A 23,779-nucleotide genomic window follows, 5' to 3' on the forward strand; every position below is an offset into this window, starting at 1 on the left:
GGGGCATGCAGCCCTGAGTTTGTTGCGGCTAGCCCTGTACAGGGATTTTCTAGCCCACAATTCTACATACTGGTTGACCTGTGGTAGCGGGGTCCATTCTCCAGAGCGCGGGTGACTGATCGCATCTGGGTGAAAGAACGGCTCTCCTAGTGAGTCTAGAAGGGTCTCGCCCTGCGTGGCAGGGGTGGTGGCTGTGGTAAGCGCCGTCTCCCCAGCATCGTCGGCATATGAGTCAGACTCTGACTCATCCGATCCCCCGGAGGGATCGGCTGAGTCCTCCTGTGAGGAGTCAACGTAAGAGTCCGGTTTGGCCCTTCTAATGGGCTTATACCCCTTGGATTGTGTCTCCCTGGGGTCCAGGGGTCGAGTTGAGTGTGCCAGATGCTGGGGTTGGTAGTCGGTGTTAGGAGCTACCTGCAGCACATTATTTCCTTCCCCTGCCGGGGAGTCATGTATAGCCAGGGTGTGTTTCCTCTTGTGTGAGGATTTCCCCTTTTTGATCGGTGGCTCGTCGCGCTGTGGCGGCGGAATTTGTGGGGCCACGGATTGTTGAACCCTGGATGAGGCAGCGGAAGTTAGGGCGGCCAGGATGGACCTATTAATCAGCTCCTGAATCTGGGAGGCATTTAGGGTGATAGCTGCATCCATGGAGGGGTTCTCCTCAGTGGGGTTCACCGGGCTAGGCAATTCAGACATAGTCTCTAGTTTTATAAACACCTATGTCCTGTTAATTAATAAGGTGATGGGGGCAAAAAACGGAAGTAAATTCCGTTTTCTGTAACTACAGTACCGTACAGGCTCTCTCCTCACCGCCGTCAGTGCTGGGACTGATGCTGCGGTGGGAGGAGAGAGCACACACTAACTTCTGGTCAGAGGGAGCGATCACATGGGAGTGAGTGCTCCACTCTGATAGGTCGCCCCTCCCTCGTTCAGCGCTGACAAGGGAGAGGGAGATGTGAGGAGAAAGAAGGGGGGTCCCGCCCCCCCGCCGAGCGCGGGAGGACGAGGAAGAAGTGTAAAAATGGCGGCGCGCCGCACAGATAGGGAAGAGAACTGAGCAGGGTAGAGAAGAGAGGAGGGGGGTGGGGGTGGAATGGATCCCGTCGGAACGGCGCCTGAACAGCGCTCGATAATGAGACAGAGGAGCGAATCTGTGAGGGGAGGATAAAAGGGTGTCAGCACCCTTAAAGAGACATAGAGACAAATTGGAAAAAGGAGGGTCACACAGGGACACCGTGAGGCAAGAGAGCTTTGGAGAATCAAAGCTGGTCAGAAAATGAGCAGGAAAGACACCACAATAGACATTCACATTGAAAGTTTTTGAACGTTTTTTACATTAAAAGTTACTAAGAAAAGTTTTTAAATGTACTGCTATGGGCATAAATAAAGAAAGTTTATGCATAAGATATGAGCCTCCTGTCAGATATATAATTTTACATCATATAATGTCAAGGGCTTAAATAGCCCAGAAAAACGTACTAAATTAATGGCAGAACTTGGCAGGATTAAAGCCCAGGTAATCTTTTTACAAGAGACCCATTTTAGAAAAGATAAAACACCCAGACTGGGCAATCAAAGATTTCCGACTGTATACCATGGTGCCTCGCAAACATCCAAGGCGAACGGGGTGGCAATTATGCTCTCAAAACAAATGATTTGGAAAGAATCTAATGTAATTACGGACGATGCAGGCCAGATGCTAATAGTAAAAGGGGAGCTAGGGAACCAAAAAGTTACCCTGGTGAACCTATATCTACCCAATGAGGACCCCACAGCTACACTGGAAAAATATCTGGAAGTGGTACAACAACATAAAGAGGGGTTCCTTATTATGGGGGGCGATTTAAATATAGCATTAGACCCAGCAATAGACGTATCAAAGGGAGTATCTCACATCTATAATACAAAATTACGGAAAGCAAGGTGTCTATTGAAAGAAACTCAGGTAATAGCTGGAGGATGATGCATGCGCATGATAAGGATTACAGTTTCTTTTCTGCGAAACATAAGACATATACAAGGATAGACTATGTTTTTATAGATCAGAACATTCTTTCACGACTACGAGATGCAGCAATAGGGTCTTTCACAATATCCGATCATGCGCCAACCAACTGCAGTATAGAATGGGGAGAGAGGGGGCCACGAGAATGAAATTGGAGAATAAATGAGACACTCTTGAGGCCGGGTACACACGGACAAACATGTATGGTGAAAGCGGTCCGTCGGACCGTTTTCACCATACATGTCTGCCAGAGGGCTTCTGTACGATGGTTGTACACACCATCGTACAGAAGTCCGCGCGTAAACAATACGCGGGGCGTGTCCGCGGTGTCGCCGCGTCGATGACGCGGTGTCGCCGCGACAATGACGCGGCGACGTGCGCGGCCCGCCTTTAAAATGCTTCCACGCATGCGTCGAAGTCATTCGACGCATGCGAGGGACGGCGGGCGCCTGGACATGTACGGTAGGTCTGTACTGACGACCGTACATGTCCGAGCGGGCTGAATTCCAGCGGACTGTTTTAAAACAAGTCCAGGAATATTTGTCTGCTGGGAAAAGGCCCGGCGGGCAAATGTTTGCTGGAATTCGGCCCGCTCGCGCCCACACACGACCAAACATGTCTGCTGAAACTGGCCTGCGGGCCAGTTTCAGCAGACATGTTTGCTCGTGAGTATGGGGCCTAAAAGATCCGGACTATGAGAAACAGATAGCCCGAGAATTAGATAATTTCTTCTCCACTAACGACTTGGATGAAACGCTGCCTATGAGTATATGGGAAACACATAAATGCTACCTGAGAGGGGTGCTAATATCATTGGGAGCACATAGAAAACGTACGCTGAGTGCTAAACTGGATAGTTTGCTGGGGGAAATCCAATTGCTGGAAACAGCACATAAGAAATTACAGACGCACCAGACAGGGGAGAAGTTGGCGGGTCTGCGGGAAAAATTAAATCTCATGTTAACGGATAAAGCAAAAGCCAAATTGAGCCGGTGTAAAAGAACTTATTATGAATATGGGAATAAACCCAGCAGATTACTGGCGAACGCACTCAGAGATACGAGAGCCCGTAATCAGATCGAAAAAATTAAAACGCAGGGAAATGTGCTGGTGAGCTCTACGCAACAAATAGCTGAAGCATTTAGAGAATATTATTTAAACTTATATAATTTGGAGAAGCAGTGTGTAAGAACAAATACCTCAGAAAGAGAAGAAAGGATCAAGGAATACCTAGTGTCTTCAGAAATGCCAAAGATACCCATAGAAAACGCAGAGAAGATAGATGGCCCGATTACAGTAGAAGAATTTTTGGGAGCCCTCGGAGCATTAAAAGCGGGAAAGGCGCCGGGTCCCGACAGTTATACATTGCGTTACTACAAAATCTTTGCGGAAAAACTGGCGCCTAGGTTTGTCGCGGCTTTCAATTCGATCCGCGACGGACAGAGGATGCCAGCTGAAACCTTAATGGCCGAGATTGTAGTGATCCCTAAGGAAGGGAAAGACCCTGCCCAGTGTTCAAGCTACCGGCCAATATCTTTGCTAGACGTCGACTTAAAGATTCTGGCGAAGATACTGGCAGATAGATTGCTGACATGTGTCCCCGGCACTGATACACCCGGATCAAGTGGGTTTTACCCCGGGCAGAGAAGGCAGAGAGAACACTCAAAGGATAATAAGCACAATATACTTAGCTCAACAACGCCATCAGTCTGTAGTTTTGATATCCGCTGATGCGGAAAAAGCATTTGACAGGGTGGAATGGGGATATCTAAAAGCTATGTTATCACATATTGGTTTGGGGAAGGGCCTACTGAACTGGATCACAAGCTTATACTCCTGCCCATCGGCAAGAGTGAGGATAAATGAGAAAAAATCAGACCCCTTCCCTATCCATAATGGAACTCGGCAGGGATGCCCTCTATCCCCAATTATATTTATCCTCTCTCTGGAGCCCTTTTTAAGAACTATAAGAGCAAACAGTGACATACGGGGTATCCGGGTTGGGGAAGACGACTATAAGGTGGCAGCCTATGCTGACGATCTACTGTTCACGTTAACGTCCCCGATAACATCGCTTCCATGCTTACTAGCAGAGATAAAAAGATATGGAAAAATCTCCAATTTCAAAGTAAATTATAACAAATCGGAAGCAATGGGAGTTGAGGTGGACAGTGGATTGCGGCATCAATTAGCCGGTAGCTTCTCTTTCAGATGGACAGATTCCCATGTGGAATATTTAGGGACGAAGATACCAAGGAAACTGGGCTTCGAATTAAATTTTCTACCCCTAATAAAACAAATAAAGTCAGACTTACTAAAGTGGGATAAAGAAATATTCTCATGGTTTGGCCGAATAAATATAATAAAAATGAATACGATGCCAAGGTTACTCTATCTATTGCAGACTCTTCCCATAACATTGCCGATGGGATTTCTGAGAGACATGAGATCTAAGTTTATGAAGTTCATATGGGCTGGAAAACCGGCCAGAGTCCGGAGAAATATACTGATCCTACCTAAAGAAAAAGGAGGAGTCGGCCTCCCAGACCCAATGGGGTATTATGAGGCCTCTCATTTAGCACGAGTAGTGGATTGGTGCACACACCAGGCAGATAAACCTTGGGTCAATCTGGAACAAGAAGTAAGCAATATCCCCATAGAAGGTCTGGCGTGGTTAGGGGAGAATAAGATACCTCAGAGTGCAAAGAAACATCCAATGATAAAGGCTACACTCAGAGTTATCAGACGGGTATGTAAGAATACGAATCTGGTGAAATGTATCGGCCCTATGACACCTATTCTGGGAAATCCGAGCTTTGTGCCAGGTATAAGAGACAGATATTTCAATAATTTAAGATGGAAGGGAGCCAGCAGGCTGATACATTTCATGAGAGAGAATCACGTAATGCAGAACGAAGATTTAGAATTGGTATATGGAGAAGATATTGATATATGGAGACGTAATCAGCTGAGAACGTTTCTAGGATCTCTGAAGATTCATGAGGTAGAAATAGGGACCCCGTCTAAATTTGAGGAAATTTGCCTAAAAAAAGAACCATTGAGACATATGTTATCATACATGTATACTTTACTGATCGAATCAAATGCGCCACAAGAGCTTGTTTTCATACAGGCATGGGAAAGGGATCAGGGTATCAAGTTCTCAGACACACAGAAAAATAAGATCTTTTCATTTATACATAAAGCCTCAATTGCATCTAGGTACCAGGAGGGGGGATATAAAGTTTTGACAAGGTGGTATAGGACACCAACAATACTGAACCGGTTTTTCCCTAACACGTCTAAAGTTTGCTGGAGATGTCAGAAAGAAGAGGGCACCATGGTACACATATTTTGGGAATGTCTGGCGATAAGAGAATTTTGGAAGATGGTCTCGGAGACAATCCTGGAAATTACCAAATCTTGGAGACAGACCCGCGGCATTCTTGTTACTCGACATTCCCATATCAATTGAAAACGACAAACAATCCCTATTACGTCATTTGATAACAGCTGCAAAGGCGTGTATACCAATCCTATGGAAGAGTACCGCTTCCCCAACAAAATTGCAATGGCTTAGCAGAATAAACGAGATACAGATGATGGAAAACCTCACAATGGGAATACAGGAACGAGAGGAGATTTATTGGAGGACCTGGACTCCATACATAGAATATAGGGAGCGGAGTTCATAGGGGGGGAGGGGGAGAGACCAGGGCTGATCGGATGCATTTTTTTTTTTTTGGGGTGGGAAGGGAGGGTGCAGGGTGGGCGATCAATATTTCCTCGGGCCCAGGGTACCTCTCCGAGGATGGTAGATAAAGATCGTGGGGCCACGAAGGAGAGGGGACCTTGGCCAGTATAGGGGAGATTAGAAATGGAATAGGAGGTTGTAATATAGAGTTTATGAGATGCTAAGGTGAGGATTTCAATGAATGTTATGGTGAAGATATTGTAAAAGCTGTACCTGTTGTTATTTGTTTGTGGAAGTAAAGAGAAAAAAGATATATAAAATAAAGAATTATAAAAAAAAAAAGAATTGTCAGAGCCGACAATTCATTATAGGCGCGTGTGAATTTTAAATGGCTTTTTTTCCTTCTGAATGTCACTTTGTGCAGGGGCAGTTCTAAGTGCGGGAAAAATGCGCTATTTCACATGCTGACATTACACCCCCCCCTAGGTACGAAATTTAAAGGAATATTTCACTTTTATTGTTTCACTTTAAGAATTATTAATTTCACTGCTCCCGAAAAAACGGCCGTTTAAAAAAAAAAAAAAAACATTGATACATGTCCCCTGGGGCAGGACTGAGGTCCCCAAACACTTTTTACGACAAAACTTGCAGAGTAGCCTTTAATAATAACACTTTTGATTTCTCCCATAGACTTCTATAGGGAGATCGGCGCGGCTTTACATATTACTTTCAATGCGCCGGCTGCTACGCTGGTTCATGCGCCTAATTAAGGCTTCACCCGGAGTACTAATTAACGCATGAACCAGAGCAGCGCACAGAGCATAGTAAATCAGCCCCATAGTCTCCTTTTCTCATATGCGTCACAAACTTATTACACAGCATCAGTTACTTGCACACTGTGTCAGCCTGTTCAGTCATACACATACATCATACACTTTAGGTTTGTATTAAATGGAACCTATAGAGGATTAAAATATAGGTATGCCCCAATTAATAGAACTACTTACAATTGAAAATATAACCCACAATTAAAATCCTGCCATTATACAGAAAGCGACAAAAAATATAAGGTTATTTTACCTAGCAGAACTTACTCCATCCAGCGGACAAAGAATCAAAATCCCGAACACAGAACAGCAAAAATGTTCAAAAAACTTGAAGTATGGTTTTCTTACCATGGGCCCGCCTTTGCTGGTTCTGGATGTCTTTTCCCACTCGAGCTCCACTGAATTAGGAAGATCTGATGTCTTCTTTTCTGGCCCGCCAAAACGGTTCAGGAAATTTTTAAGCTTTTCCTATAAGCAAATACTTTCCTTGCGCTTTAAAGCACAAATATAACTCTCTTTTATAATGCCGGGAAAAGCGCACTGGTGTATCTCTAAGTAACACAGACACAGATGCTGGTAACACGTTGAGCTTAGTAGAATCCTGTCTTAGGATGGGCAGCTCTGTTTATTCAACTGTCAACATGAATAACAAAAGAAGGTGGTGTCTTAAGAATCAGCCAATCAGACATTTGTATTCTTTTAAAAGAACCAATCACACACATGTATATATTCAAATAGAATACCAGTAGTGACATATGCAGACGGTAGTGTGCAGAGCCAATGTGGCATGCTTTCTTTGATACCAAAAAGTGTTCCACAATTTGAACACTACTTAGATGGCTCTGAACATGGCCGTGTGCACATTCCCATTGCTACCAATGATGCGAACCATACTCTATTATGTCTTAATGGGCCATCATTTTTGGATAGTTATGCTATGGATCCCATGTACACAGATCTGTTTGCTCGGAGTCATTAATGCAGTCGCCATGAAGATGCCAGTCTCTTGGTGAGGCATGAACGAACATCCCTAAAAGAGCAAACATATCTGCCGTGTCCACAAGAAGGTTTATGCGGCCAATGGTCTTCCACCATCGTCTGTATGTCCGAATACGCTCACATGAGCGCACGAGAACAAAACCGACACTGGGGGACAAGTGACAACATACATTAATAAAAATTTCCACATTACTACATACTGCCCTCACCACATACTGCCCTCACTAAATACTTCCCTCACCACATACTGCCCTCACTAATAGAGCTAACGTTGACAAGGAAGTGAGAAAGTATCCTTGTACAGATGCACCTGCCGATATACGGGGGGAAAAAGTAGTTAGTCTTGCCTAGGGTGCAAAAAACTCTAGCGCTGGCCTTGATTCTCTACAAGCAACTGCTGGCTGAGGTAAGGCCTGCTTCTGGCGAGAGGGAAAGAGTTATCTCTGCTCCATAAGAGCTCCATTACAGCTATACTGGCTTATGGAGAAGGTGTAGTTTAAGAAAAAATTAAAAAGTGAACTTGACCTTTTAAGTGTTTCACTAATTTCGCCCTACTTTGTTTTGTCTTCCAGTATACAAGGCTCTGCTGTCTGCATTTTTGACATGGAAAAGATGGCCTTGACATTTTCTGGTCGGTTTAAGGAGCAGCGCACTCCAGATTCCATATGGACACCTGTGGCAGAGGAACTAGTTCCATCACCAAGGTAATTGATTATATAAAAAAAGCATTTTTATTTTTAGCCTTAACTCTAGGCAGAGTTTTTTTTGTTAATAAAGTAGTAAAGAATATATTGTTTTTATTTTCCTCTTTTTGAGAGCACAATCTAGCTATTCATCCTTTCACTTGTCCTAGTCTGTTTTTTTGTAGGAACTTGTCTTGTCAAAGGCCTGGTAATTGTGGTTTGATTTCCCAGTGCAGGATGACCGGTCTGGTATATGTCTACCTGTCATTAGGGATGAGCTTCGCATTCGATACGAACGTATGTTGGACTCGAACATCGGTCGTTCGATCGTTCGACGAAATTCGAACAAAACGGGTTGTTCGCGCCAAATTCGAGTGACGCAAACCGGCCCATAATTCACTGCGGCGATGCACGCTGATGATTGGTCAAGCATGCACCATGACCCTGCATGCTTGGCCAATCACTAGGCTCAAAAAACGAGGAACAATAATTGGCCAAAGCCAGGCTGGCTTTGGCCAATTATGGCTCAGGGGGTTTAGTACACGCCCCACACTATAAAAGGCAGCCTGCACGGCGGCCTCGTGTAGTGTGTTCCGGCTTTGTTACAGAGAAGTCAGTCACACAGTTAGAGAGAGAGAGATAGATAGAGACACAGTGGGCCAGATTCATGTAGATCAGCGGATCTTTAGATCCGCTCGATCTATGTGTTTTACGATCCGCCGGTGCAATTTAGCGAGGCTAGTGCAGTATTCACAAAGCACTTACCTCGAAAATTGCACCGTCGGATCGTAACTCCCCCGGCGGAATGCAAATTCCGCGGCTAGGGGAAGTGTACAATTTAAATCAGGCGCGTTCCCGCGCCGATTTAACTGCGCATGCGCCGCCGGCGAAATTTCCCAGTGCGCATGCTCCAAATGACGTCGCTAGGACGTCATTGTTTGCGGCGGCTACGTCAATTGCGGCCATCCGTATTCCCGATCGACTTACGCAAACAACGGCCATACTTAACATTAGCTACCCCTCATATAGCAGGGGTAGCTATCCGCCGGAAAAAGCCGAACGCAAACGACGTTAAAAAAAAGCGACGGGCGGGCGTACGGACTTAAATCGGCAGTTCTCCTCATTTGCATATCCGACGCGTAAAAAAAAGCGACACCTAGCGGCCGGCGGTAGATTGCAGCCTAAGGCCCCATACACACGATAGAATCCATCCGCGGATAAATCCGAGCAAATGGGTTTTAGCGGATAGATCCTATGGTGTGTACACTCCAGCGGATCTGTTTCCGCGGATATTTATCCGTCGAATCGCTTTTCAGCAGATCGAATATTTGCTGACATGCTAAACAAATCTATCCGCTGCGAATCTATCCGACGGATAGATCAGTTGGTTAGTACACATTATCCGCGGATAAGAACCACGCGCATGCTCAGACAAAATAAGGGGATGGGAGCACTCGTTCAGGTAAAACTCTTGTTTGTTTGTGATATGGCACATTCGTCCTTTTAACTATATAGTGTGTCGTTTATTTCCTCTTGTTTTTTCAGCGTTCTCTTGCTAGAATAAACCCGTTCTCTTGCTGATGCTATGTATCCAGATGTTTGAACTTTCTTTTTTTCCTCCACATGTCAATGTTTATCTTTTTTGGTTTGTAATTGAATGTTTTTTAATTTTTTTTCCCTTTTTGTTTTTTGTTGTGCAATTTATGTCCCCATTCTTTTTTCTTTCACATTTTTTTTTTCTTTTTTTTTTGTTGTGCAATTTATGTCCCCATTCTTTTTTCTTTCACATTTTTTTTTCTTTTTTTTTTGTTGTGCAATTTATGTCCCCATTCTTTTTTCTTTCACATTTTTTTTTCTTTTTTTTTGGTTGTGCAATTTATGTCCCCATTCTTTTTTCTTTCACATTTTTTTTTTTTGGTCAAGTTATGTCACCATTTTATTTAGGCGTGTGTTTTTCCTTTTTTGTTTTCCCAAGTTGGTACGCCAAATGTCCCCCCCCCCCCCCAGGAGTTGGTGTCCTTTCTAAATGACACATATTATTTGCTAAAATGTTTCATGCCTAATCACCACAGTATTAAAACACAATAGACAAGGTATTTCAGTAAATCAAATAACCATTTATTTTGGCCATAAACAAAAATAAATTACCGAGAACGGCAGCACTTGATGAGATAGCAACATACATGCAGACTTGTGTTCCAGACTGCACAGGCAACATAGTCAAGGACAAAATGGCAAACCTTGAGGACCGCATACCGAGAACTAAAAAAGAACAACCACAAAAACAAAAACCAGGAGCAGCAGCAAGTGAGCCAATGGAGCCCAGGCTGTGGTAGTCCAAAAAAACAAAAGTTTTTGGGGGATCAAATGGAAGGCCGGGAATCATCTTCTCCTGTTCCTTGTAACCCTCCTTGCAGCCTGCATTGCAGCAGATCTTCCACGGACCCGTCCACGGCCCCTTGCAGGTCGGGATGATGTGGCAGCAGGAGCAGTTAGCAGGTGTTGTGCAGGATAGGCCGGGTCACTCAGCTCAGTGTCATCGGTCAGCCAGCCCTGGTGCAGCCATAAAAGCACCTGGTTCATCAGGTTCCTGGCACGCCTCTGACCGTCCTCCCCCGCTTGGGACAATTCGTGGGCCACATAGGCACTGTAGGCCTCAGTGGGGTTGAGGGGGGCCCTCATTAAGGCGCTAGCCTCCCTAATCATTCGGAGGCTCTCATCCTCAACCTGCCTCCTGCGCCTCATTAGGCCTGTTTGCCTGACCCGGGGGGAGGGACTTGCCTGGTGGGGCTGACCGTGGGCCTGGGGCCCTCCTGACTGGTGCTGGGCCCGGCCTCCTCCTCCTGGCTGCCAATGACCCCTTCCTCCTGGCTGGCAGGCATCTCAGCATCAGTAGCCGATCTTTCATGGCTGCTCCCTTCTTCCTGTGTCAAAAAAAGTGACATGTTTTACAATTTGGCACAAGCAAATCACACACATTTTCATGCTCTAGACTGGTTTGTTTTATCTTACTTTAAACTTGAATAGACTCTCCTTCTGATCCCTGCACTTGGCATCCATGACCCCTATTTTTATGACCATGACTTTTATAGTCCATTTTTTGGTTTGGGATTACAATATCAACTCAATAAACAAACAAGAATTAGCAGCCCAAAAACATTTTGAAAAATACTCTACCTCATCAGAAGTGGAGAGTCGGAGATTGTCATGCCTGCCAGCCAGCCCCTCACCGTCCTCCTCCTGGCTGTGGTGATCCATGGAAGGTCTGCTGCGATGCCGGCTGGAAGGAAGGCTGGACATTGATTGCCGGCCCTCCATTTGATCCCCCAAAAACTCCAGCTCCTGGTAGTACCACAGACTTGGCTCCGTGGACTCTCTTGCTGCTGCTCCTGATCGTTGCTCCCGTAGTTCTCTTCTTTTTGTTCGCTATGCGGCCCTCAGGTTATTCATTTTGTTCTTGACCATGTTGCCTGTGCAGCCGGGAACCCATGTCTGCATATATGTAGCTATTTCATCAAGTGCTGCCCTTCGTCGGTCCCGCTTCGAATAGTTGGGATGTTTGGAATCCCAAAGTAGGGGCATTTCCCTAAACTTATCAATGAGCCGTGAAATGATCTCCTTTCCCACGATTGTTTCCATTTTTGAATTTCTCGAAGAAATTTTAAGATGAACACTGTTAAACAAAAAAAATAAAAACATTAAAAAATGCCCTCATTCCCATTGTATTCATATGTGGCCCCAGATTGATCAAGTACTATGCAAACACAGTGTCTCCTGCAGCCAAAATGCTGGCCAGCTCTGCCACATTGTTGTGACCAAAAATGACTTCACATGCAGACCCTTTTTCAAATCAGTTTGCTAAATTCGTGTAATCTAGACCCATCCACATTTTTTTATATTTTGACCTTTCGTCAAGGCACTATTTCATGTGTACTTAGCATGCCCCTCATCATTCCTGACATATAAATACACTTCCTAATAACCTCTGGCCAACCAACACAGAACAATACTTGCATGATCACAATACACCTGGCAAAAAAATAAAAATAGGTAGAGCATTCTTCACATCTAGATTTAAGTGATGTGTGAAAGCATTGTGAGAAGTAAATTCAGTTTTGGGGACACAAGAAACATACTAAGTTGCGTTAAAAGGCTGCAAACAACAGACAAAACCACAAGCCCATGGCTCTGCAGTTTCTAGGCCTCTGCTGATCCCATGTTTTATTTTTTTACCTTATTATCTCTAGCTCCTCGTGCAGCTCAATGAAATAATCTCCGCGTAAGCAACGTAATCACGTTGGTTACCTTTTATAGACTCCGCGTGTGCGTGACACACCGCTTTCGTCACCATTGCCATGCCCCCTAATCAATGTTAATTCCAAAAATCTGGCGTTAACTGTGTTACTGCTGTCAAATGTTCTACTAATCTCCGCGTAAGCAACGTAATCACGTAGGTTCCCTTTAACAGACTCCGCGTGTGCGTGACACACCGCTTTCGTCACCATTGCCATGCCCCCTAATCAATGTTAATTCCAAAAATCTGGCGTTAACTGTGTTACTGCTGTCAAATGTTCTACTAATCTCCGCGTAAGCAACGTAATCACGTAGGTTCCCTTTAACAGACTCCGCGTGTGCGTGACACACCGCTTTCATCACCATTGCCATGCCCCCTAATCATGTTAATTCCAAAAATCTGGCGTTAACTGTGTTACTGCTGTCAAATGTTCTACTAATCTCCGCGTAAGCAACGTAATCACGTAGGTTCCCTTTAACAGACTCCGCGTGTGCATGACACACCGCTTTCGTCACCATTGCCATGCCCCCTAATCAATGTTAACTCCAAAAATATGGCGTGAACTATGTTACTTCTGTGAAACGGGCGAATAATCTCCGCGTAACCTACGTAATCACGTCTTATTCATTCTCTACACTCCGCGTATGTATGAACCGCCGCCCTCGTCCCCGCCCATGACGGGACATTTCCTGTTTTCCACGCCCCTAATCTCTGTGGGGATGAAAGATGGCGATGACAGGCGAGCATGCACGGAGCTCTCAGGCCAGAAGTGAGGGGACAGAGGCAGGAACATCCCGATCCCGGCCAAAACGTTATAAGGCCACTAATATGTCTTTTGACGAAATGGTGGAGCTGGTAGAGATTATGCGGAGGAAGGACTATGATGGGCAATATGGCCCATACAAGACCCCCAACTGCAGGAAGGGGAAAATTATGGAGAAGGTGGCACGTAAAATGCAGAGGATGTTTGGGATCGCCAGGTCCAAGGAGCAGCTACGGAAGCGGTGGTCCGACTTAAAGCTCCGTGAGCCACATCAACTCAAGAAAATTAAAAAAATACTCAAAAAAAGTAAGTTCTTTTTTTGTTTGAGGGGTGGGGACAATTTTATTAGTTGAATGTTTGGTCAGGTACATTTCTACATCTGTATCCTTGGCCTGGTTGTACTTCTGAACACATGTTTAAATAATTTTATTTTTCAAAATATCATTTGCTTGGCCAACGACTGTTAATAGTAAACCTTGTTCACATCAGGTTGCTTCTCAAAAATACGATGTTGGCCCAGGAACAACACACCTGGACATGCCTCTCTTGCCAAAAACATTGTTTGTAAACATTGTGTAAAAAATTTTTTTTCGAAAATTTTAATCCAAGAATGGGAAATGCAAACAGTGCTACTAAGCAGGTGTTTTCAGATCTGTAATCCAGAGCACCTGTGTCTCCCCCAAAAGATTACACTAAAATTTGGATGGTCTCAGCTCAAAATTTGAAGGGGGGGACATCCATGTGTGTCACTAAGCTAAAAATGGAATTAATCAGAGCTTGGCCTAGAAGTCATCCTAAAATGTAGGTTTGGGGTGATAAGACAACAAAATTCGTAAAAAAAAAAGCCTATAAATTTATATGCAATGTGTGCGATTTCTGCTCTACAATATCTGTGTGCTGATGAGTATACCTTTTTTTTGGTTATTCTTTCTAGGGGAAAGAAGACACCAGCAATTCGAGGAGGCAGAGAGGGCCAGACACGCCCGGGATCTGCCATCTGGCCATGTGGAGGAGGAGGATGTGGAGGAGGAGGAAGGAAGAGAGGAGGATGTGGAGGAGGAGGATGTGGAGGAGGAGGTGGAAGGAAGAGATGAGGATGTGGAGGAGGAGGAGGAAGGAAGAGAGGAGGATGGCGTAATTTTAGATCTGGTAGTTGTTGAGGAGGAAGATGAAATTCAAGAAGAAGATTTAGGAGATTTTGAAGATGGTGGATTGGTGGAAGAAGAAGAAGGAGGAGTTTATGAAGATGGAGAAGTGGTGGATGAGGAAATCGGCACGACATCAGGTCAGTGTCACCCCAGCTTGATAGGGCAAAACAGATGTAGTTAGGGTTGCCACCTCATCCCTTTAATCCCGAACACATATGGATTCCACATGTTCTGTGGCTAATGTAATGCAGATATGGCACCAGGTGAGTTAAATTACCACCTTTTAATCAGCCACAGAACCTGTGTCATTAATATGTGTTCTGGTTTAAAGGGATGAGGTGGCAACCCTAGATGTATCTAGGCCGGTAAAATGGCTAATTTTATATTTTTTCCGCATTTTGTAGGGGATGAAGATGCTGTTCAGCATTTTTCTCGCGCAAGTGCGGGAATAATAATTCAGCAAGTGATGGAGTGCAGCAGCGAAATGGCGAATATGCGGCAACAGATGGTTCAGATGGAACAGAATGTGCGGAATGTAATTGTCGAGTGCTGCACCGAGCTGGACACTATGCGGCAAATAATGGTGGTTATCGAACAAAACTATAAAAACATCATTGACATGATGGGCCGTGTCAAAGACTAACCCCCCCCCCCCCCCCGCCCATCCCCCAACCTGTTTTTATGTATGACTCAGCAACACGCCAAAATTTGAAGATGCACACAGTGTGTCAACATGTGCTATCTGCCATCACAGAATATAGAATATCTGTGCTTTGTGGGTACAACCCCCTCCTCGATTGTCAATTAGTTTTCGAGGAAGGGTTTGCTCCCACAAAACCCAGACATTGTTCACCCATGATGGCAGATAGCACATGTCGCCATTTTAAAGTCTTTCTATGTTGGAGAACTGACATTTGGCGAATTGCACTGAATGTGTGCATCTTCAAATTTTGGCGTGTTCCGGTGTGACCTCACACCATGACTGTTTTTGGGAATGCAAAAGTGACACATTTGTGTTTTTAGTTTTTGGGACATGTTTTATTTTTGTTATTTTCAAAATGGCTTCCAATCAACAAGCCATACAAAACAGAAAAAGAAAAAAAATATATAAAATTAAATAAAAAAAAAAAATATTAGTTAACAAAAAAAAGATTGGTTAACACGTCGATCCAAAAAATAAGATCAATCTTTTTTTTGGAGTTCCAAAAAACAAAAAAACAAAAAAAATTAAACATTTTAAAAAAAATTCAAAAAAAAAATCTTTGAAAATATTGAAAAAAAAACATAATAGTTTTATTGGGTGAACAAATATCTTTTAAAAATGTGATCAATATTTTCTCTAAAAATTACCCACAAAAATAATGAAAAAAATCCAAAAGGTCTAAAATCTGCACAAATATTTATTGTAAAAAAAACATAAAAAATTTAAAAAAATGGTTTGGACCAAAAAAAAATAAAAATTGATACAAAAAAAATAAATAAAAAAAAAAGCCTTGCAAACTAAAAATGTTGGCATGTTTAATAATAAAAATATTCAGAAAAAATAAAAAAAAGGAAAAAACTGACAATAAAAAAATATTTTAGAAAATCATTACAAGGAGTGGCTTGATTATTTAAGATGCTGAATACCCAGTTTGGAGATGAGTGAATAATGTGCAATTGTGTTTATTTACTAAAACCTGAACCATACATTTGGCACTAGAAGTGCACTATTTTTGTGGCTAACCAGGAAGACAGATAAAAATAGAAAAAGCAGTAATGACAAACAACTGTATAAAGTCCAATGGTCTAATTATTTATTAGTTCTGTGAATATTCCTTTCTTTTGGGGGCCGAATTAGAAAGCAATATGATCTGGCATAGCAATGGCCCCCCGACCCATGAAGTACTCAACATATTTGTCGCGTACCTCACGAGCAGATAGGGGGGCAAAGCCAGCGCGACCAGTGTCCAGCCCAGGGAGAGGATCTGAGAGTAGTCTTGCCTCAGAAACGCTGTCGGGTAGGTACGTCTGGGAGTGCCTGCGTAAAAAGTTGTGCAAAATGCAGCAGGCAAATACAATGGTGTTCAATTTATATTCCGCCAGATGTATCGCTGTCAGGCAAAGGCGGAACCGGTTGGTGAGTATCCCAAAGGCATTCTCGACTACCCTCCGAGCCCTGGACAACCGATAATTGAACACCTTCCTCTGTAAGGTGAGGGTCCTCTGGGGAAAAGGCCGCATTAGGTGAGGTCCAAGCCCGAAAGCTTCGTCCGCTAGGAACACAAACGGAAGTCCTTCCACATTATCTTCATCTGGTGGCAGTGCCAGACCACCAGTTTGGAGACGATCGTAGAATTCTGTCTGCGAGAACACTCCCCCATCTGACAGCCGGCCGTTCTTCCCCACGTCCACATATAGAAACTCATACTGTGCCGACACCACCGCCATCAACACGATACTATGAAAACCCTTGTAGTTATAATAGTAGGACCCCGAGTGGGGTGGGGGCACTATGCGGACGTGTTTCCCATCTATTGCTCCACCGCAGTTCGGAAAATCACAACGCTGGGCAAATTGGGAAGCCACAGACTGCCATTCCTGTGGTGTGGAGGGTAGCTGTGGGGACAAACAAAATAAGAGATTTATTACTTTGGCACATAAACATTGCAAACAAAATACAAAAACCATCATTGTGCAACATCAACAGGATTCACATTTCCTAAAAACATTGTGAAGTGAGTATTTATTCCAAAAAATATAGGCCCACTTAATTATCAGACTCCACATCCCTCTGATGATCGAGCAAGAAAATATTTTCGGGGGGGAGGAGGGGAGGAGGGGGGGAGGGGCAGAGCTACAATGGATTAGCCCAAAAAAAAACTAAAATTTGGCTAGGTGTGTTGGGGCCTAGGTAAGCATGCTGGACAGGATTATGGTGGGTAAGGACAAAATATGCAGGTAGGCCCAAAACAAACATGTAAAGGTTAACAACATGCATGGGGAGAAAAGGGAACATCCCACACACAGCAGATTACAATCTCATGGTTATTAGGGAAGAAAAAAATAATTGACTTTCTCACACATTTAAAAAATAAACATTGTGATGTTAAAATTAGGGAACTTACCTTAATATACTCCTCCTGCAGAACATGTATGATGGCAGTACACGTCTCCGGTATGATGACCCCAAGTGACTGGGGAGAGATGCCTGTCGAGAACTTGAGGTCCTGCAGGCTCCTCCCAGTCGCCAGGTACCGCAACGTGGCAATAAGCCTCTGCTCGGCCGTGATGGCATCGTGCATCACAGTGTCCTGCCTCGTGATATAGGGGGACAGAAGATCCAGCAGACGGTTGAATACGGGGTCCGTCATGCGGAGAAAATTCTGAAAATCATCAGGATTATTCTCCTGGAGTTCCCTAAGCAGAGGCATATGAGAAAACTGGTCACGCTGGCGCAACCAATTCTTGGTCCAGAAACGCCTCCTCCCACTGTTCCTGGCCAATAAACAGGTTCGCTGGACATGGCCATAAGCAATCCCATAACCAGCACCAATTCGCGAGAATCGACGCTGCTGCTCCATCATGGATTCAAACCGGCCGGCTGGTCAGTCAAGAACACACTCCAACAGAAAGCACCCCCAAATCCAGCACAACCTGCTAAGCCCGCACGACACACAGATACGAGCGCACAGTACGCGGAAACGTGCTGAAAGCCTGTGCCCGAATGCCAACTGCAAACCCGCAAGCAAACGCACTGAACCCGAGAATACCTACTGTCAAAACGCGGAGACTGAAAAGCACCAATCGGCTCTAACCAATCCTTCACTACCACGTGGTCACACGGAACTAAGAAAAGCGGAACAGAGGGCGGCGCCGTTGACTTTGGTCTTCCCCTTTATAGTGACGTCTTACGTGGTTTACGTTGCATACGTTCTGGTTCGCGGAGATTTTTGGGCGCTAGTGTGTACGTTCCAGCGGATCAACAGATAAATCCGTCGATCCGCTGAAACCGATCCGCGGATAAATTTCAGCGGATGGATTCTATCGTGTGTATGGGGCCTAAGATTCTCTAAGGGAGATCTATGCGGAATCTGATTCTATGAATCAGCCTCATAGATCCGACCGGCTGGACTTGGAGGTACGACGGCGGATCAGGAGATCCGCCGTCGTATCTCTTTGATGAATCTGCCCCAGTGTCTTTTCTACCAGATAGATAGATAGATAGATAGAGCAGGAAGGCTAGTCAGTATAGTTATATTTACAGTTTGTAGAGAATATATCTACATCCCTAGGAGTTGTACATATACAGTATTTATAAACTGTATAGCATAGCTAGATCTGCTATTAGTATTTGTCAGGCAGGAGATTGTGCTTGATGCAGTGCTCTAACGTGTTGTATTGCCTGCATAGTGTTTAGCTTAAACATAGTACATAAACATAGTACTCCGTGTTATTGGACGTGTGCTATTTAATTGCACATACACGCATTACCTGTTACTGCACGTGTGCTATTTATTTGCACAGAAACGCAGTCTCTGTTAATGCACGTGGGCTATTGAATTGCACAGAAACGCAGTCGCTCTTACTGCGCGTGTGCTGTTTAATAGCAACTAAACGCATTTGCTGTAACTGCGTGTGTGCTGTTTAATAGCACCTAACGCATTTGCTGTAACTGGGCGTGTGATGTTTAATAGCACCTAAATGCAGTTGGTGTCACTGCGCGTGTGCTGTTTAATAGCACATAAACGCAGTTGGTGTCACTGCACGTTTTCTGTTTAATAGCACCTAAATGCAGTTGGTGTCACTGCACGTTTGCTGTTTAATAGCACCTAAATGCAGTTGGTGTCACTGTACGTTTGCTGTTTAATAGCACCTGAACGCAGTTGGTGTCACTGCACGTTTGCTGTTACATAGCACCTAAACGCAGTTGGTGTCACTGCACGTTTGCTGTTACATAGCACCTGAACGCAGTTGGTGTCACTGCACGTTTGCTGTTTAATAGCACCTAAACGCAGTTGGTGTCACTGCACGTTTGCTGTTACATAGCACCTGAACGCAGTTGGTGTCACTGCACGTTTGCTGTTTAATAGCACCTAAATGCAGTTGGTGTCACTGCACGTTTGCTGTTTAATAGCACCTAAATGCAGTTGGTGTCACTGCACGTTTGCTGTTACATAGCACCTGAACGCAGTTGGTGTCACTGCACGTTTGCTGTTTAATAGCACCTAAACGCAGTTGGTGTCACTGCACGTTTGCTGTTACATAGCACCTAAACGCAGTTGGTGTGACTGCACGTTTGCTGTTTTATAGCACCTAAACGTATTTGCTGTAACTGCACGTGTGTTGTTTAATATCACCTAAACCCATTAATATGTCTGGAAGGACAACAAAGAGAAGCAGAGAGTCACGAGGGCAAGCAGGCTCTGCATCTAGAGGTAACGCTGGTGGTGGATGCGGTGCATCCTCTTCAGCACGTGGCCGTGGCCGTTCGTCCTTCTTTTCGGGAGCTGGCCGTGTTGAGCCTCAACATGCAGAGAAATTAGTGGAGTGGATGACCAAGCCGTCCTGATCCTCCTCATCCTCTCTCACACAGACTGATCTTAGTTTGTCTGGCAAAGCAGCTGCCAAGGCGTCCTCTTCCCTCTGCACAATGGCATCACACAATCCTTCCCTAGTCCCACCATGTTCTCCTGAGGAGTCCCCCGAACTGTTTCAACACAGTGTTGGGTACATGCTGCATGAAGATGCGCAGCGTTTTGAAGGCTCCGATGACGGAACACAGATAGAGGAAGGCATTGATGTGAGCCCAGGGAGAGGGGGTGGCAGTGATGTTCCCCCAGCTGGAGCATACTGCCAGGTTTTCGACAGTGATGAGGAGGGAGGGGATGATGAGGTCACTGACTCTACGTGGGTGCCTGATAGAAGAGAGGAGGAGGAAGAGGAGGAGGAGGACGACGAGGCACAGGCACATCTCCAAAGAGGCAGGATGCCCTCCAGGGGTCAGCTTAAGGGCAGCATACCAACTGCATTACGTGGCACATCTTCGCTTGTGCATGGCGCTGCTGTGTCTCAATGGTACAGCAAAAGTTCTTTGGTGTGGGCCTTTTTTGAAACATGTCCATCAGATCGTACCTTTGCTGTTTGCAACATATGTCTCAAGCGTATCTCGCGTGGCCAAAACATCACCCGCTTGGGCACCACATGCTTGTCCAGACATATGTCGACCTGCCATGCAGCTCGTTGGCAAGCATACCAGAAAGACCCACACCAAAGACTGAAGCGGACCTCCCCTTGCCCTTCTGTGACCTCCAACCCCACTAGACCCCCCAGTCCTATCTGAAGCCTGCACTGAAGGTGTAGAAATAGGTGTGTCACAACGTAGTAGTGGTAGTACATGCGGGCAATCTACTGATAGTACCAGACAAATTTCCCTGCCCCAGCTGCTGCAGCGCCGAAAGAAGTACGCTCCCAGCCATCCACATGCCCAGCGGTTGAATGCTAGCTTAGCAAAATTGCTAGCACTTCAACTGCTACCTTTTCAGTTGGTAGATTCTGCCCCCTTCCGTGAGTTTGTGGAATGTGCAGTACCTCAGTGGCAAGTACCCAAACGCCACTTTTTCTCACGGAAGGCGATTCCGGCTCTCTACCGGCATGTGGAAGGCAATGTCCATGCCTCGCTGGACAGGGCGGTCAGTGGTAAGGTGCATCTTACCGCTGACTCATGGTCCAGCAGGCATGGACAGGGACGTTACCTGTCTTTTACGGCCCATTGGGTGACTCTGCTGGCAGCTGGGAAGGACACATGGCAAGGTATAGTAGTTTTGGAGGTTGTTCCGCCACCACGCCTCCAAAACACTACTACTGCTTGTGACACACCTCTCTCCTCCACCCCCTCCTCTTCTTCTTCCTCTGTGGCCTCTTCCTGTGGTGATGTTTCCTCAGAACCAGCCGTGCTCCGTAGGCGTACGAAGGGCTACGCAGGAATGCAGGCCAAGAGATGCCATGCGGTGCTAGAGCTGGTGTGCTTGGGAGACAGGAGCCACACTGTGGAAGAGGTTCTTTCAGCTCTGCAGGGGCAGGCTCAGAGGTGGTTGACGCCACGCCAGCTGAAGCCTGGAATGGTGGTCAGCGATAATGGCACCAACCTCCTCTCTGCCCTGCGACAGGGAAAACTCACCCATGTGCCCTGTTTTGCGCATGTCCTCAATTTGGTGGTGCAGCGGTTCTTGGGCAGGTACCCGGGCATACAGGATGTCCTGAAGCAGGCCAGGAAAGTCTATGTGCATTTCCGGAGGTCATATAATGCCACTGCTCGGCTCACAGACCTCCAAAGGGAATACAACCTGCCCAAGAACCGACTAATCTGTGACATGCCCACCAGATGGAACTCTACGTTGGCCATGCTGCAGCGGCTGCACACGCAGCAGAGGGCCATCAATGAGTACCTGTGCCAATATGGCAGCAGAACTGGGTCAGGGGAGCTTGGTTTTTTTTCACCACGCCAGTGGGCCTTGATCAGGGATGCATGCACTGTCCTGTCACCATTTGAGGAGGCCACGAGGATGGTGAGCAGTGACAGTGCATGCATCAGTGAGCCTGTCCCTCTTATTCACATGTTGGAGCACACGCTACGTGGAATAATGGACAGGGCCCTTGAGGCAGAACAGAGGGAGGAAGAGTTCCTTACCTCTCAAGGCCCCCTTTATCCAGACACTGTTCCTACTTGCCCACCTAGCACACAGGAAGAGGAGGCGGATGAGGAGGAGGAGGATGATTGTATCAGCAGCATGGAGGTGGAGCCTAGTACTCAGCATCAACAGCAGCAGTCTTCAAGGGATCATTTACAGTCCCAAGGAACACGTGGACTTTTACGTGGCTGGGATGAGGTGGCTGCGGATCCTGTCGTCCTCAGTGACCCAGAGGACTGTGCCCCGAATGCCTCTGCAAACCTACGCTGCATGGCCTCCCTGATCCTGCAAAGCCTGTTTAAGGATCCTCGTGTACGTGCTATCAAGGAGGGGGGTCATTACTGGCTGGCAACTCTCCTTGATCCACGTTACAAGAGTAAGGTAGCGGACCTTATGTTGCCATCGCAGAGGGAGCAGAAGATGAAACTTCTGCGCGAGGCCTTGCAGAAGGGTCTGTGCAATGCGTTCCCAGAACCGGGGGGATTACCAAAACCTGGCCCTGGACAACGTCTTGCTGAGGCTTCGGTGAGTCAGAGAAGGAGCGGTGGAGAAGGTGGCCGTCTGACCAGGGCCGGATTAACAATGGGGCTGATGGAGCTGCAGCTCCAGGCCCCTTTCTCAAGATAGGCCCATTTGCCAAAAAAAAGATCGAATTTGGGGGGTTGTAGCTCGATGACCAGAGGTCACAGAAACCCCACATTTGGGGGTAGGCATGGGAAGAGCTACCCCACAACTGGTTAAAATATGGGACGGCTATCATTTATGGTTCCGGAGATACGGGCCTGCTTGCACAGCCTGTCAGAAGCTACATTCAGCTACATACAATCTGACACACTGCAGCAAACTGATAGGATCACAGTGCTTATAATAATTATTTGTATATTACTCATGGTAATTAACCCCTTGCCACCCAGGCCAATTCTGACACTTCTCTACTACATGTAAAAATCATCATTTGTTTTTTGCTAGAAAATTACTCTATGGTGGTCTTTGCACTTTTTATGTTGCAGGGTACAGAGCTGCACGATTCTGGCTAAAATGAGAATTGCAATTTTTTTGCTTAGAAGACAGATCACGATTCTCTCACGATTGTTGCGGCGTAACATCATCTTTCACATTAAAACAAAAATAAAAATAAAAAATGGGCTAACTTCACTGTTTTGTTTTTATGGTTTTTATTATTCATTGAAGTGGGAAAATGCAGTGTGACATAACATATTGAAGCAATAGCCATTGTATTCCCTAGAGTCTCTGCTAAAATATATATAATGTTTGGCAGTTCCAAGTAATTTTCGAGCAAATAATATTGCTTTTTAACTTAAGAAACAAGTGTTGGACTTTAAGTGGTTAAATTTAGTTACAATGTTAGTTAGTTACAATGTTTCATTTTGTTTACAAACTTCGTAGATCTGCCCGGTGGGAGGGTCGTCAGGGCTTTAACAGACTATCGTCTGAATCTGGGAGTCTCTGCAGATACCCCAGTTGAAGTCCTCTTGTGACGAAACCGGTCGGGTGATAGATCTCTTGCAACTCTACTGCCGACTTATTGGAATTCTCCTTTACCTTTTCAAGGTGGGAGCACTTGCTGCTTTTTTAGTTGCTGTGGTTTTTTATGGATTTTTAGTTTGCTGCTGTTTTTATTATTTTTTACCCAAGTGTGGCTTTGCCAGCCTTCACTTTATTTTGATTTTTGTCA

At 45.4% G+C, this 23,779-nt stretch overlaps 1 protein-coding gene across 1 annotated transcript in view; it reads left to right on the top strand.

Annotated features, from left to right (window-relative positions):
* SEMA6B (semaphorin 6B) overlaps positions 1–23,779 on the top strand; it is a 1,705,299-nt gene that overhangs the window by 1,418,507 nt on the left and 263,013 nt on the right. Inside the window, exon 11 of the mRNA XM_040341109.1 lies at positions 8,098–8,229. Coding sequence (XP_040197043.1) covers positions 8,098–8,229 — 132 coding nt within the window. The remainder of the gene's footprint in view (positions 1–8,097; positions 8,230–23,779) is intronic.

This window comes from Rana temporaria, chromosome 1 (genome assembly GCF_905171775.1).
Source record: "Rana temporaria chromosome 1, aRanTem1.1, whole genome shotgun sequence".
Classification (NCBI taxonomy): domain Eukaryota; kingdom Metazoa; phylum Chordata; class Amphibia; order Anura; family Ranidae; genus Rana; species Rana temporaria.